Raw genomic sequence first — 14,994 nt, 5'->3', positions numbered from 1 at the left:
CCAATATTGGTTCAAACCCCAATTTCGCCAAGATGCAAAAGCAACCACATCTTCAAACTGTCACCAATAAAAGTGACTCCTACATGCCTCCTATCTTGCCTTCTAACTCATACTTTCTCCCTTTCTCTTCCTGACCTGACTACTGGGCAGAAACCTCAGCCTTGCAAAATAATGCTGGAGAACCTGGTAGTTTTGCCCACAAGAGGATTTGGAATGAGCAGAGCAGCTTCCTCTGTGTCCCTCTGAGACCACTTTCACAGCTCCTACCTGCCTTGCTAGAGACTTGAAGTTTGACTCAGCTCTAAGACGTTTTCTCATGGCCAGTACAGCAACAACACGCAGTACTTTGGGGCCAGTTCCTGAACCATTTCTTTCCTCAATTCAACTATTTCATCATTAAACAAATTCTACAAATAATATTGTTCTAAACCTCACATTGAAATATTTTAGAAAGGAAGGAAAAACTGGAAAATATGCACTTTACTAAGATGTATCATATTTGTCCACTCATATGTATCTCTCACATACCAGTAGATTGAGGGCAGGCCAAAAATAGTTTTCCTCTGCCAATACATAAATGGCACCTCCTACAGTGTATATACAGAAACATCATTCTCTTTTACACAAAACAATTTATTAACAATGATTTCATTAGAGATGAGCTTGCTACACATTAATCTTGTGCTGCATTTCTACACGTGGAGTTCTGGCTGAGTGATTCTTGGTTCTAGATCATCAGGAAATGAGAAAGGTGAATGCCACATTAATCCAAAGAAACGGGCCTGAAGAATGTGAAAAACATGTATTTAGAATGTAGGGAGATGGCGTTACAGGGGATTCAGTCCCTCCATACAGATATGCATTAAGTCCCACTCAGAAAATTACAGGAAGTACTTAAAGAGTTGTAAGAAGAAGTCTTTAACATTAAAATAAAGACATGTATTTTAATAAACAGAAAAATAATGCCTGAAGGCATACTAAGACAACTAGTAATGTGGTAAAAGTAAATTTAAACATAAAATTTTCTCGTGGATAAATTCCTACAAGATTGCATAATTTGTTACCCTTCCCTGCAAAGCACATTAACTTGCCAAGGGGAGGAAAAAAAAAAAAAAAAAAAAAAAAGCTGGACTGTGGAAGATTATTATTCTGTTCCAAAACCTATCTCCTTTGTTCATTTTCAAGGGATTGGATTGCATTTGTTTGGTGAAATGTGTAAAGTAACCTGCTTTTGATGCCTTGTTGGACTGTGCCTCTTTTCTTATGTAACACAAACAACTTGTTTTAGAGATCTGGTGCTCATTGAAGGCTTAATGCTTTCCATATTGTTCGTAAGAAATTATAGTACATGCATTAGTCTCAGCCTTGTAGCAGTATTTTTCAACAACTAAGAAACTTTGCTGAAATGATAATGCTCCCTTTAGTTGCCACTACCGAACGTTAGCTCGGCTCTGTCTCTGCAGCACTGGATTGCCCCCAGCAGCGGAGCCCCCCAGCGGCGGGGCAGGCCGGCTGCCCCCGCTGCCTCCCACCGCCCCCGGGCCGGCACTGGGACGCCGCCCGGTGCTGGCAGCCCCGCTGAAGACGTGACACCGCAGTGGACAGTCAGTTACTTCTGCTCCAGGGAGTTACAAGGCCGTTCGTCTCCCCCTGGGCGGCCCGGCAGCGCTGCCCTTCCGAGAGGCCGGCGCTCCTGCTCCCCTTGTGTTGCCGTTCGTGGTAGCACCTGGCCCTGTCTCCCGGCCGTTACCGGCGGGGCTCGCTCCGGCTCCCCGCGAAGACCCCAGGCCGCAGGCAGCGCTCACGGCAGCCCCACTGCCAGCGAGGACAACGACCGGCCCCCGCGCCATGGGAAGCACGGGCCCGGGCCGGGGAGGGCCCCAGGGCGCTCTCCCAGCAGAGCGGCCTTTCACTGGGAACGGCCGCGGCCCAGCTGCCTGCCTGCCTGCCCGCCCGCCCACCCGCGGCGGAAAGGCGCGGACACCTGCGGGGTGCGAGAGCGCCGCCGTCCCCGCAGCCGCCCGGGCGGTGGCGAATGGTCCCGCAAGGCCCCGGCCCGGTGGCGAAGGACCCCGCTCCCGGGCCGGGGAGGCTGCATGCGGCACCGCGCAGGAAGGCGGCGCCAGCAGGGGGCGCCGGCGCTGCTCCGGGTAAGAGCCGCCCGGCGGGGTAGGGGCGGGGCGTCCCCCGCGGCCCTGCCCCACCGCGGCCCCTCGCGGGCAGGAAGCAGCAGGGCCGAGCCGGGCCGCCACGTGAGCGGGATGCGGAAGTTGTGCGCAGGAAGGGCGGGCTGCCTGCTTCCGGCGGCGGCCGGGCTGGGGCGCGGAGGCAGTGCCGGCTGCACCGAGCGCTGGGGCCGGGGTCGCATCCCGCTATGCGAGACGCTCAGAGGCCCGCAGGTGAGACGTCGCATGCCCGTGGCCCGCGGGAGGCCGCGCTGCCGCCGGGGCCGGTTCCGTGGGCCCCCTCCGGGGCGGGGCGGCGAGCGAGGCCTTCCCTCGCCCCGCCGCGCTTGGGGGCCCCCGCGCCGCTTTCTTGGCCGCCGCGGCTCTGCCCGGCGGAGCGAGGAGCCGCGGGCGGTGGTGGGGAGGCCAGTGCTGGCTCCGGGCTGCTGCGGGCGGAGCCGATTGGCGGGGTCGGCCGCCGCGGGGGCCTGGCCTGGCTGGGCCCGCGGCCCGGGGCAGTCAGTAGCGCCGCCCGGGCAGGGCCTCACCGGTGCGGCCAGGGCTGCCGCATTCTGAGGTGCTGCCGTGGCAAATGTCGGAGATTAATTTCTGCCGAAGCCTTACGTATGGAGAACTGAAGTAACTACTTGCTTGCACGTGGTTTTATTTTTCAGCAAGCCATACGTGCCTTTCATGTTGTACTTCATGTTGCAGCATGGAGACTGATTTTTTTTTTTTTTGGTTGACTAAAAGAGAAGGACTTTGTTCTCTGTGGGCTGGGATAAGGAGAATGCAGAAACAGAACAGGTTTTAAAGGGAGGAAAAACAAAGTTTTCTTGACACGTATGGCTTTACCAATAGAAAATGTTTTACCTACGTTTTGATGGCTTTGCTTTTCATGAGAACTTAAAATGTATAAAAGTCTGCTTCCACCTGCCGTCGTTTCTGGGGTGGCATGCCGAGTCCTTGCTGAAAGGTGGCAGTTTAGACTAGCAGTAATTATATAAGGTCTATAGATGCTTCTCTTTAAATTTCAATTGAGCGTATCCTGAAGGCTCATCTTTTTTGTAGGCAAGTATTGAAAAATAGTAGTCCTAAAACTGAGAATATTCTGAAAGGAGGTAAAGAACTGTGCATTAAAAAAAAATCCATTTGTTTAAAAGAAGCAGATATTTTATAATGTATACTAGATATAAGGTTCCTGTTTCAAATAAATAACGTTGTCAAGCTGTTTTAAGCAATATGTTAAGAGAAATTAACAACTGAGCTGGGAGGCATAGTATTCTGTTACTGGCTGGAAGAATCCTGGTAGCTGATGTGGTCTCGTGAGGTGGATTGGTTGTATGGGTACAGAGCAGGACTGATGGGTTGAGGAAGAAAACTCTGAGGAGTGCTGAAGACAGTAAATTTAAAGGTGGTTGTCAGCTGTTATGTAGGTGACAACTTGAAGATGATCAACCAAACTGCAAGCTTTTCAAAGATTTCTTTTCCAAGGAAAGTAATTTAGAAACAGCAGATTTTTAATATTCCATTTGATTTACTAAATTAAGGAACAGTCAGACCATTGAACTGTTTATATTGCCAATCATACAGATTGTTCTTGGACTAGCTAAAAGTGGCTGTATGACAGCTAGGTTATAAATGTAGTAGTATTCAATCCAAATTTCACCTTTACAGTTGAGGTGTGACAGTTTGTGGAAATTCACTTCTGGGGAATTGATTACTGTCCTAGACTTTTTATTTCATGTGAAAGGTGGGGAAATGGTACTATTTGCTGTTTTGCACCTTCATGTGAAGTTTCCATACACTTCTGGGGATACATCTCAAGAAGCCTGTTCAAGGATATGCATCATCATTTCTAGTTTGTCAAATATTTAAAGCAAGCTCTGAGAACTCTCTGGGGAGCAACGCTTTGTGATGTAAAGTGCTTTCCTCTTTCATACATTGTTAGTCAAAGCACTTGAAAGTAGCAGTGTGCTAGATTTGCAACTTCTGGGCTGTTTCCTCAGCTGATGTACCTTGGTTACTGTCTCAGCAGAATGCAACTACTCGCCCATGATTTATGTGAAGCAGTCAAAGGAAAACTACTTCGTACCACCAAGTGTTTTAAAAACCAAAACTTAAATGTTGATGGATCCTCATCTTGAATCTGAGGATCCCAAGGTAGCTGGTAAACACCTCAAGTTAAACACTTGTTTCACCAGTAAAAGTTACCTTTTATGAAAATGTAAAAATGAATGTGATCGTATACAGCAAGTTATGGTGGTCAACTGCAAAATTTTCAGTCATTTGACTGTCTTCCAGTGGGAGCTTTATTCATTGCTTTCAGTTCCTCCCACTAACCAGCACTGGAAATTAGCGTAAGATTTGAAGAAGGAAGGAAACTGTGGTCAAAAAGGTACCTTTTTTTCTTTTGACTATGTTGCTGCGATTATTTTTGTTTACAAATGGGTTTCATAAATAACAGGTTATTCTTCCCAGTCTGTTTTCTTCAGAGACCTTCATAAGAAAGTCAGATTGCTAACATGCTTCTAGTGAAAAATAAAAAGGAATTTTAAAAGCCGTTTCTTCACAGTTTTGCAGAAGATGACAGTTTCAATGTTTACAAGGAGGTTAGGCTCGTATTTATTGAAAAGTCTGGATGGCTTTCAAACTCCCATGCTCTCTTTTCTATGGAAAACCTGTTCACCTTTATGTAAAATAACAGTGAATAGTCTGTGTTCATCTCTGCTCCATGCGCTTGTCACCCTTTTCTGGCTCTGAAATTTTGGAGATAGAACACTTGAGTTTTTGGATGGGGAGGGGCTGGGTTGAGTTGTTAAGAATATGAGTCGGGAGACTGATCAGAATGGTAAGGAAGGGATTATGTAACCATAAGCTGTTGATTAAACATTGAGTGATTTACATAATCACTCCACTGTAGTCTGCATTTTGTAAGCAAACACTGCTGCTTTTTCTGCACTTAGGAGTCATACATTTGTGCTGATGTGTCAGCATTTTAACACAGAGCACCAAATGAACAGTTGTCTGCTGATGGTTACATAACTGTATGGAAAGTACTATGGTTATTGTACAGGTTTTCTGTAGCAAGGATTCACAACCATATTTTCTTGATTCCATATTTCCATAGAAGTGCTTTCACTTCAATCCTCCAAGTTTTTGTAATGCAAATTATATTTTTGCACTATATTAACAAAGTGCTTTAAATTCTGGGCATATATGCTATCTGCTAATTTAATAAGTATTCGTTCTCAGGTGTACAGTCCCATCTGTTAAAACTTTGACACTTGCCCACTTATGAGAAACATAACTTGATGGAGGAAAACTGCTTGCTACTCAGTGGCTCTTCGGGAATTCCGTTGTGTCCTATTTACAGTTTATCAAATTGAAAATTGCGTAAGTTTAACTTAGGCATTTAATGGTGGTCTTTTGTAGTTGCATTTAAATTTCTGTCATTATTTTTAGTGATAATAACATGTAAATATCTCAAATTAAATTTAAAATTTAAATAGACATTTTAAAGAATTGTATTACTGCTTAAAAGACCATTAACTTTGTAGTAAGACATCTGGATCATGGGAGTAGAGAGACCTTAAGACTCTTGTGAACTCTTAGCCGAGCTTCTAGCATATAATTGTTGTGTTGTTACAAATACACAAGGTACATACAGAAAAAATCTGTACAGCAGAGGTGTTGCTTTCCTGATTAACATTTAAAATTCTGTAAGGTTTTCTTAAAGTAAGGAGTGTTTATAATAACATCTGGAAAATCACAGAATTAAAAGATTGGATTATAGTCCTGCAGCTGTACAAGATATTGCTATTCCACCTTTGAGTTAATAAAACAGGCAGACATCCCAGGAGAGTGACAAGCTTCATTCTCACTAGGGTTCTGTGTGTGTTGCCTTTGTCATTGTATGAATTGATATGCTGGCTTTTGAAAGCATTTAAAGTGGAATATTTCATAAGAGTACAGTCAGTCTGTATTGGGGGATTAGTGAGATGATTTTGTTGGCAATTGAAATGCACAATTTTTCATATGCTGTTATAAACACTGGGACATCCTGGAATTAGAACTGTACTGCTGTAATTTCATCAAATAACTTTTTTTCTTGTCCTAAACTCATGCTTGAAATGCTTAATCTATCTCAGCTCGGTAACATGCTGCTTGTAGCTCTGCTGTAGGTGATGAGTCCTCTTGGATAGAAGAAACACAGTGAAATGCACTGGCATAGCAATCAGTGGCCTCAGTACAACTTTCAGAAAAGAGAGAAATGAGGTGGGGTGGGAGAAATAGAAGTACAGCACTGACATAGGTTCCAGAAAATGTTGAGTTCCATATGAGTCTGCTTAAGTGTTACTTGTTAAAGAAAAAGAAAAAATGTAGAAGGAAATGCAAAGATTAATACTTTACTAAGCAGAATTTCTGATACGTTTTTTTTTTCTTGCAGCACAACACTAAATTTGTAATGAAATGGAGTCTGGGTCAAGCTCATTTCGAGTGGAATTTCCAGATTTTTCTAGCACCATTTTGCAGAAGTTAAACCAGCAGCGCCAGCAAGGACAATTATGCGATGTGTCTATTGTAGTTCAGGGCCATCTCTTCAGAGCCCATAAAGCTGTTCTTGCAGCTAGTTCACCTTATTTCTGTGATCAGGTTCTCCTAAAAAACAGCAAGCGAATAGTCCTGCCTGATGTGATGAATCCCAGAGTGTTTGAAAACATTCTTCTGTCTACCTATACAGGTCGGCTGGTAATGCCTGCTCCAGAAATTGTTAGTTATTTGACAGCAGCAAGTTTCCTTCAGATGTGGCATGTAGTCGACAAATGCACTGAAGTGCTAGAGGGGAACCCAACAGTGCTGTGTCAGAAGATGAATCATGGCAGTGATCACCAGTCCCCAAGCAGTAGTAATTACAATGGCCTCGTAGAAACCTTTGAACTTGGCTCTGGAGGACAGACGGAATTCCACAAAGTGCAGGAGCTAAGGGATGGCGAAAATGAAGAAGAGAGCTCTAAAGATGAACTGTCATGTCAACTGACAGAACATGAGTACCTTCCCAGTAATTCTTCAACAGAACATGATAGACTTAGCACTGGAATGACAAGTCAGGACGGTGAAGAAGGAACCAGTGATAGTGCAGAGTATCAGTATACCAGGCCTATGTATAGCAAACCCAGCATCATGTCTCACAAGCGGTGGATCCATGTGAAACCAGAAAGATTTGAACAAGACTGTGAAGGTGTTGATAATCCTTATGATGAACACCAAGTTTCTGAATCCATGAATGCCATTCAGGCAGATCATTCAATCCAGTCTTCAGGTGTTGAAGACTTTCATATAGGTGACAAAAAGATGGAAGCAGAATTTGATGAACAAGCAGATGAAAGTAATTATGATGAACAAGTTGACTTCTATGGCTCTTCTATGGAAGAATTTTCTGGTGAAAGGGCAGATGGAAATTTAGGTGCTCACAGACAGGATCTTATGATAGCAGCAGGCTACAGTGAAGGCATTGAAATGGCTGCAGGAATTAAAGAAGAAACATCTCTCACAGGATTCTCACATGCTGATAAGCTATATCCTTGTCAGTGTGGAAAGAGCTTTACACACAAAAGTCAGAGAGATCGGCATATGAGTATGCACCTTGGTCTTCGACCTTATGGCTGTGGTGTCTGTGGTAAGAAATTCAAAATGAAACACCATCTTGTAGGCCATATGAAAATTCATACAGGCATAAAACCATATGAGTGTAACATCTGTGGGAAAAGGTTTATGTGGCGGGACAGTTTTCATCGGCATGTGACCTCTTGTACCAAGTCATATCAGGCTTCTAAAGCTGAGCAGAGTACTACTGAGATGAACTAAGACATTAGTGCTTGCTTTGTTTAGTAGAGTATAATTATGCAAATAATGTCTGGTACTTGCTATTGTAAATTTTCAAAAAAACCCACCTTAAGTTGTAATTTAATGATTATGCTGGTATAAGCAGACCAAACTTTGTTTTCCACAGTATTATTCTAGGTGTTCAATGTGTGAAGTGCAAATGGTTAATCTGAAAGGTGCTTGCAGAATGAAGTCTGTAAGGTCTTTGTGACATTGATTGTAATCCAGCAGTATTTAGAAGTCCTGTTGTTATTCTGAGTCTTCTAAATTCAAAGTAAAACCCAGCTCTCAATTGACCCACATCCTGCAAATACATGAAGCAGGAATTCAGGTCGCCCTACTTAATGAAAAAAAGAACTAGGATGACCAAACCGGGTTATATGATTCACATTGTAATGGAAAAAATTGGAATTCCACTTCAGAATTCAGACTGGAGACTGCCAACATACTTAACATACATTATTAGACAGTCTACATTATTAAATGGCCTTTGCTGTATTGCTTAATGAAAGGCTGTGTTAATGTTAAAGATGGTTTGGCTTTCCTTTATCTGTCTTCCATTTCTTTAACCATCTTCACTAAAACAAACATTGTCTAATTTTGTGCCAATTTCTACTTAGAGTCTGTAAAGCATTTAAATATAGTTGAGCACTCTACAGACTTCAATCTGTGTTAAGTATAACTTTGTTCCTCAAGGTCTAATGCTGTATGACTCTTGGCTTGACTTGGTTGATTGCTACATCATGAGAGGTTCTAGAAATGTGTGTAATAAGCATGTCTTGTCAAGAAAAAAGACAAAAAAAGTTGCATTTGGAACTTACCCAAAATAATCAAACATAAACTATAGTTTTCTGATCAGATTTTTGTGGCTTACTACAGTAGCAAGTACCAAACTTTGTGGATTCACAATTTAACTTTTTATTGGTACAAAAACTTCTTTGAGAACTTCTACCTAGTTTTAGAAACCTGCTTTAGGAAAATTTAGTCATGAATAGGTATTTATACTTTTAATTCTTTACTCTTTGAATAGTGAGATCTATATAACAGAGTCTTGGTACTGAACTACTGTGACTGGTTACATGTGATCACAAGCAGCCAGAGTTTACTTCTTCAACTGAAGTTGCTTGTGGAAAAAAAGTAGAGAAAGTATGGTATTTGGATCTATTAATGGTACTGCAGAACATGGTACCATGCTCATGTCCAAAGTCTGGATTTTTGCTGAGAAAGCAGCACTTCTGCTTCGTTAGGGTGAGGATCTATATGCTGGGCTCTCATTCTTGGAGATAGAGGAGTGTTTGTAGTTCTGAGAGATGCTGCCAGCTCTGCAGGTAGAGTGAATGCATCAATTATAAAGGTGGCAACAGGATTTTTGGGGTTGAAGGCTTAATGCAGTCTTATGCAAAAGCAATTAACCCTTCTTTGTAGTTTACTAAAACGTATTATAAAAAGGAAAGAGCCTTTAGAGCATACACAGACTGTAATACAAACAGGTGATGTCCAAGTACACTGCTGGTAACATAGGGGAAAAAAAGTTAACCAGCATTGAAGGCCTAGGCCTGTCTGCCCCCAGTTTATGTATTAGATACTACAGTATGCAGGATAACGTGCTTAAACAGATGACCCTGTATGGTGAAGCAAAACCACACAAAGATAATTACTGTTTAGATGCTTTTTTTAACTCCCAGTTACAAATTGTCTTAAGATACAACTGAACTGTATCCTGAACGTGAATGTCTGGTACAAGTGGGGGTTTACTCAGTGGGCTGTAATTACTGTAACTTCTTTTCTGGCATTCTACTTATGAACTTCAATTTTTTTAAGAGGCTCTTAATTCTTAATCTTCTAATGCTTCAGATATTTTTCATATGGAATTTTGTTAGAACAGATATTCCCAAATATGATGAACCCATTGCTGGCAATGGGCATGAATGGTCAGCACCACAGAGTTCCTATTCTTAGCATTTAATTGAACTCTACAATATACTATGGTGGCCATATATAACCCTTGTAATCAAGGTAACTAAACAGGGATTTGCTCACTAACACTGTAGCTCGCTTAATGTATAGAAGCACTTTGTATTTAAAAAAAAAAAAACCAACAAAAAAACCGTAAAAATTTATAAGTATGTTTTTTAAACTTAGAAATTATATTCCCTTTATGGTTTGTTTCCACACTGCTAACACTGTCTTTTTTAATATTAAAAAAAATATAATAATGCTTGCCTGTTTACATGAGTGTAGAGGAAAGGGTTCTTGCGCTCAGTGGCCCTATTTTTCCATTCTCCAAGGCCTTACTCCATAACAGGGTGTCATTTCTGCAAGTACCATCATCACATTTGAGGGAAGGTATTCTCATACTCATTTCAAAAATGATCTTCTATATTATATTAGTTCTTAACCCCTTTCAAATTGTCACTTCAGTGTTGCATAAAAAGGTTAAGGGTGCCTCTTCCCATTTAACCATAAAAAAAGGCTGGTCAGAAACACAAGGCTGAAAACCACGGTCAAGCAAAAAATTGTTTCTCTTAAACCCAGACCATCCTACAGAGCTGCCAGCAAAACTGTTTCTTTTACCAGCTTGGAATGACTTTTATAGGGGACATTTCAAAGTTAAATATTACTCCTGTTTGCAGTTAGATTACTTTGAAATAAAGCTTTAACATAAAATGTACTGCGAGAGACACTTTAAAGGTTTTATAACAGGTCCAGTAGATCATATTATAGAACCGTGTCCTTTTTTTAATGACTTAACACAAATAGTAACTTTTTAATATTTGCCTATTACTGTTTTACCCCGTATTATGACATTGTCTTGAAAGTCCAACAAATGTTGCTCCACTGATTTTGTAGCACTTGACTTTCTGATGTTGATATACATGAAACCAATTGATTGCAGGAAAATACTGATATGATTGTCCTGAGATCTAGTTGAGAGGATTGATAATTTAAGGGAAGCTTGAGATACATGGCTAAAATACTTGCTTTTGCTGATCACAGGCAAAACATTTAACTTAGGGTGGTTTTCTTGAACTTAATTTATAACCCTTTGACAAACTTCTAATCACTGAATCAGGTATTGGGGGGAAAAAGATAACAAAAAATCACTTAAACACTTAAGAAAATGGCTTTCCTCCCCCTTCCTCAGGCTTAGCTTAAGTCTAACACCTCTCCTCCCTGCCTTTGTAGTCAGTTTCCCTGGTTTTCACTGAGAGTTGCACTCAGCCCATGCCAATTCTTTTAGCGAGGTGACAGATCACAGAGGAGGTTGGGCTCGTGCTGGCTTGTCTGACACTCTTCATTTCTTAGTGGGTGTCCTCTGCTGCTCTGGGCTGGTCAGTGTCACTGTTCATGGTGACAACAGGCCATAGTCCCTTCAGGGATGTGTCTGTTACAGCCTCAGTCTCCTGTGGGCCTCAGTTACTTCAGAGGCATGCCTGCTCTGGCATGGCTTAGATACAGGCCAAAGTCCCCTCAGAAGCGAATCTCCTCAGGCATGGAGTGTGTCCTTCTGTGAGAGTGTATCTGTACATGTCCTCAGTGTCTTCTCCATATGTTTTCCCGAGAGCAGCTCTTCAGTTTCTCCATATGTGTTTCCCCAGGAGTATTTTCTCCTTGTGCGTCTCCTTGCACCTCTTGCTAGCGGCTGCCACTCCTTACATTTGTTTAAGCAGAGGCACTGTACGTACCTCTGGTTGAAGTTTTGGTGTGCAGTGGATCATTTACATCCATTTTAACGCAGGCTGGAACCTGTTTTGACCAAGCACAGGACAGTTCGCAACCTCTGGCCACGTGTCACCCTCGCAGCCCCCTGCTACTGAAACCCTGCAATTCATGGCCAATAAAGTTGTACATAGTAAACCAAGATATGCAGATGCAGCTTCTGTCAAGCTTTTATCTTTGCTAATGGAGTGGTCTTGTTCAAGGTACGAGAAATTACTTCTTGTTTGTGGAAAGTAGGGAAGTGATCCATATATATATATATAAAATATGAATGCATATGTATATGATGAATTTCATTAATCTTCCCTTAAGCTTCATCATCTTTAATGATATGGCTTAGAAACATCTGTGCATTTTTATATTGCTTGCTGTTGGCTGTAGTAAAGTGAATGTCTTCTGAAAACACATACACACTGGAGGCTTTCAGAATTTCCTGCTACTTTGAAGCCATTCATTGTCCTATCAGTGGTAAGAAATGATACTTAATGTGGTAAGAAATTATATGCTTAATGATACTACAGCTAAGTTCCTTTTCATTCCATTTTGTAACTAAAATGTTAATTAGCATGAAATCTGTGTAACTGCCATCCTGAAAAATTCAACTATTAGCAGGGTGGGTTAAGATCTCTGCTTAGGTGTGTATCTGACCCTTTTGAGGGAGGAGGTTCCCATATCACACACCACTGCTGTTGGGGTTTTTTTGTTGTGTTGTTTTGTTTTTTTAAACATTACCTTGTTTGTTTTATGGGAGAGCAGGTAGACTCTAGAAGGTACTGTCAGTACAATTTTTGGTCATAGCTTTTTTCATCTGAGAGGTTTCTGGGGTTGAGAAACTTTGCCCTGTATCAAAAGCGAGGTGGATGACCAAAGGCTGATGTATTTGGTTTCTCATTGTAAAAAGAATGCTTGATGTCCCTGTATTATTGAGCCTGAAAGAATGGAGGCATGTTAGGTCTTGTAATCTCAACACTTCTGCTTTGGTGCCAGAAAGGTGACCCATCTCTGAATTATGACAGCCTACAGCAGTATACAGAGTATTTCGCTTTAACAGAATTAGAACCTTTCTCAAAACAACAAAGGAAAGTTGTTGGGTTTGTCATTTAAATACTTCATTGGATAGCTAGGTTTCTTTAGCTATAAGCTGTAAACTGTCAGTGCCCTAGGGGAAGATGCTGGAAAACAAAATGGTATATTTTTAATGTGATTAAATTGTAAGTTCTGATTTTTGCTTGAAGCCTGTGTCTGTCAATTGCTGCTCCTTTTTTTTATTCATGGGATTCCATATTTCTTCCAGAAATGTAACTGTTTATGCAAGTCACGTGAATCTTCCTTAATGAGCTATAAGTTTTTATTCTAAACAGGTCATTTATAATAGTAAATTTGCATATCTTGATATTTTGTGAGACGTTATGCCTGTATTGCAGAGATGGGATAGTTTTGTCTATAAATATTGCTGTCCTAATTGTACAGCATGGTTTTAATTTAATGTTACTGTTCAGTATTTTCTTCTTATAGAAGAGTCCCATGCCCCTTTTTTGTATAACATGTTTTAATAAATGTTATCTGTCAACTTTGTAAATGTTTTCTTAAGCTTGAATGAAAGGAATGCATGTCTAGTTCTAGTATTTAATATTTCACTTTTGCCAAAATGATAAATGCTCAAACAAAAGTACAAATCCAAAAGTTGTTGATATATAACTTTATTAAATATATAAAGAAAATGTGTATCTAGTACTGTGTCTTCTTGAAATACTGAGAACATGCCAGCCTAGCCTAAGAAAACACTAAGACCTGATTTTTATAACACAGTAAATTGATGAATTTGTGGAATCGGGCCCATTTCTGTAGTGCTTAGGTAATTAGTTCCCCTGTTAGCCCAGACTTATCAAACAGGTTTTATTATAACTGGGTTTTGCAGAACTGTGATCTCTACAGTTACAGTGCAGAATGTACAGGCAGATAGGAAAATTCCAGAATGTTCACTTCATAGCAGCAGCAACTGCATGTCCAAAAAGCCTTCAGGTAAATTTGAAATAGGGACATATAATGTGTCTAAGCATGAAAGAAAAAGTACTATGAAGCAGTAGTAAAGATTACGTTTCCATTATCTTGCTGTGAGGATTCCTCCTCTCCCTGACTAAATTTAGGTACTCCTGCTGAACAACTCACTGTGTCCAACCTCCATCTCTTCAGTCCGCATGGAACTGGCACAGCTGATGCTCCTTACTCAGCAGGCTAATGCTTGCTGTCTGAACAGAAAATGAGCTCGCTCTCACTTGAAGCGTATTCAGCTAATTCCTGGAGAAACCGGTATTTGTGTACCACACTTCTCAGTCTTTGGCAGCTTTAATGGAATATGGTACAAACAAATACATTTGCTATTGCTGTTGGTTACACTTACTGCACGCATCTAAGAACAAGCCCGAAGTATTCTGTCTGTTCAGAAGCAGTCGTTTGATTTTCTTTGGTATGTGTGAACAAACATCATTTCTGCGTCTGTAATTTAACTTTGTTATTTATGCCCTGGTCAGGATGCTCGCCTGGGCTGCTATTTTATCTGGTTACCATTCGATGTCTTAATTTCTGAGGGCTGTCTTCCACGTGTTTCATAGGGAGAGAAGGATGTACCTGCAGAAGAGACAACGTCATGTCCAAGGTTAGAGCGTGTGGCTGCGGCAGCGGTACCCGCTGGCACCAGCCTCCGGCACTGCCCGAGCTGCCCGGCGCAGCGCAGCCGCTGCCCTCCGCAAGCGGCAGCAGGGGCAGGGTGAGCTCCAGAGCTGCGCGCGCTGCTGCAGCCGCCCGCAGTGACGGGGCAGCGGCGGCGGTGAAGCGGGCGCGCAGTGCGCGTGGGGGCGGCGGGCGGGGGCTGGGGCGGCCCCCAGGCGCTGCTCACTCCGGGCCGGCCGCCCCCCGGGCGCGGGGCAGCAGCACGGCGGGCTGGGACCGCAGGCGACAGCGCCGTTCCGGGAGGGGACGCTGTCCACGTAACGCGCAGCTGGCGCGGTCGCCTCTGACGCTGTTGTGGTCTGAAATTGGCCGCTACCGGTACGTTTCCGGACGCGTGTCCCGTTCCGAAGGTGCGGGCCGTGCGAGTCCCAGGAACGGGGCTGCCCGCACGCACCGGCCTCAGCTCCAGCTCAGACCTCCCACGGGTCTCCGGGGGGCGGCGCCGCAAGGGAGGCCCCGGCCTGCGCGGAACCCCGGGCGGGGCGGGGCGGGG

At 42.7% G+C, this 14,994-nt stretch overlaps 1 protein-coding gene and 1 long non-coding RNA gene across 2 annotated transcripts; one reads left to right on the top strand and one right to left on the bottom strand.

Moving 5' to 3' along the window:
- Positions 1-2,244: 2,244 nt before the first annotated feature.
- On the top strand, positions 2,245-13,496 carry ZBTB43 (zinc finger and BTB domain containing 43). The gene is made up of 2 exons (XM_055719571.1): positions 2,245-2,399; positions 6,616-13,496. Exon 2 carries the CDS (start codon positions 6,639-6,641, stop codon positions 8,031-8,033), a length of 1,395 nt encoding a protein of 464 aa, XP_055575546.1. The 5' UTR covers positions 2,245-2,399; positions 6,616-6,638; the 3' UTR covers positions 8,034-13,496.
- On the bottom strand, positions 13,302-14,932 carry LOC129736744 (uncharacterized). The gene is made up of 2 exons (XR_008733762.1): positions 14,818-14,932; positions 13,302-14,399 (listed from the first exon to the last, which is right to left on the bottom strand). It is a non-coding gene; the product is annotated as an uncharacterized LOC129736744 (long non-coding RNA).
- Positions 14,933-14,994: the final 62 nt, after the last annotated feature.

Source organism: Falco cherrug, chromosome 9, assembly GCF_023634085.1.
Source record: "Falco cherrug isolate bFalChe1 chromosome 9, bFalChe1.pri, whole genome shotgun sequence".
Classification (NCBI taxonomy): domain Eukaryota; kingdom Metazoa; phylum Chordata; class Aves; order Falconiformes; family Falconidae; genus Falco; species Falco cherrug.
This window is presented reverse-complemented; position numbering and strand designations above follow the sequence as displayed.

Bases quoted from the DNA above. Each gene is read 5' to 3' on its own strand.
- ZBTB43 (XM_055719571.1), top strand. From the start codon at position 6,639: ATGGAGTCTGGGTCAAGCTCATTTCGAGTGGAATTTCCAGATTTTTCT.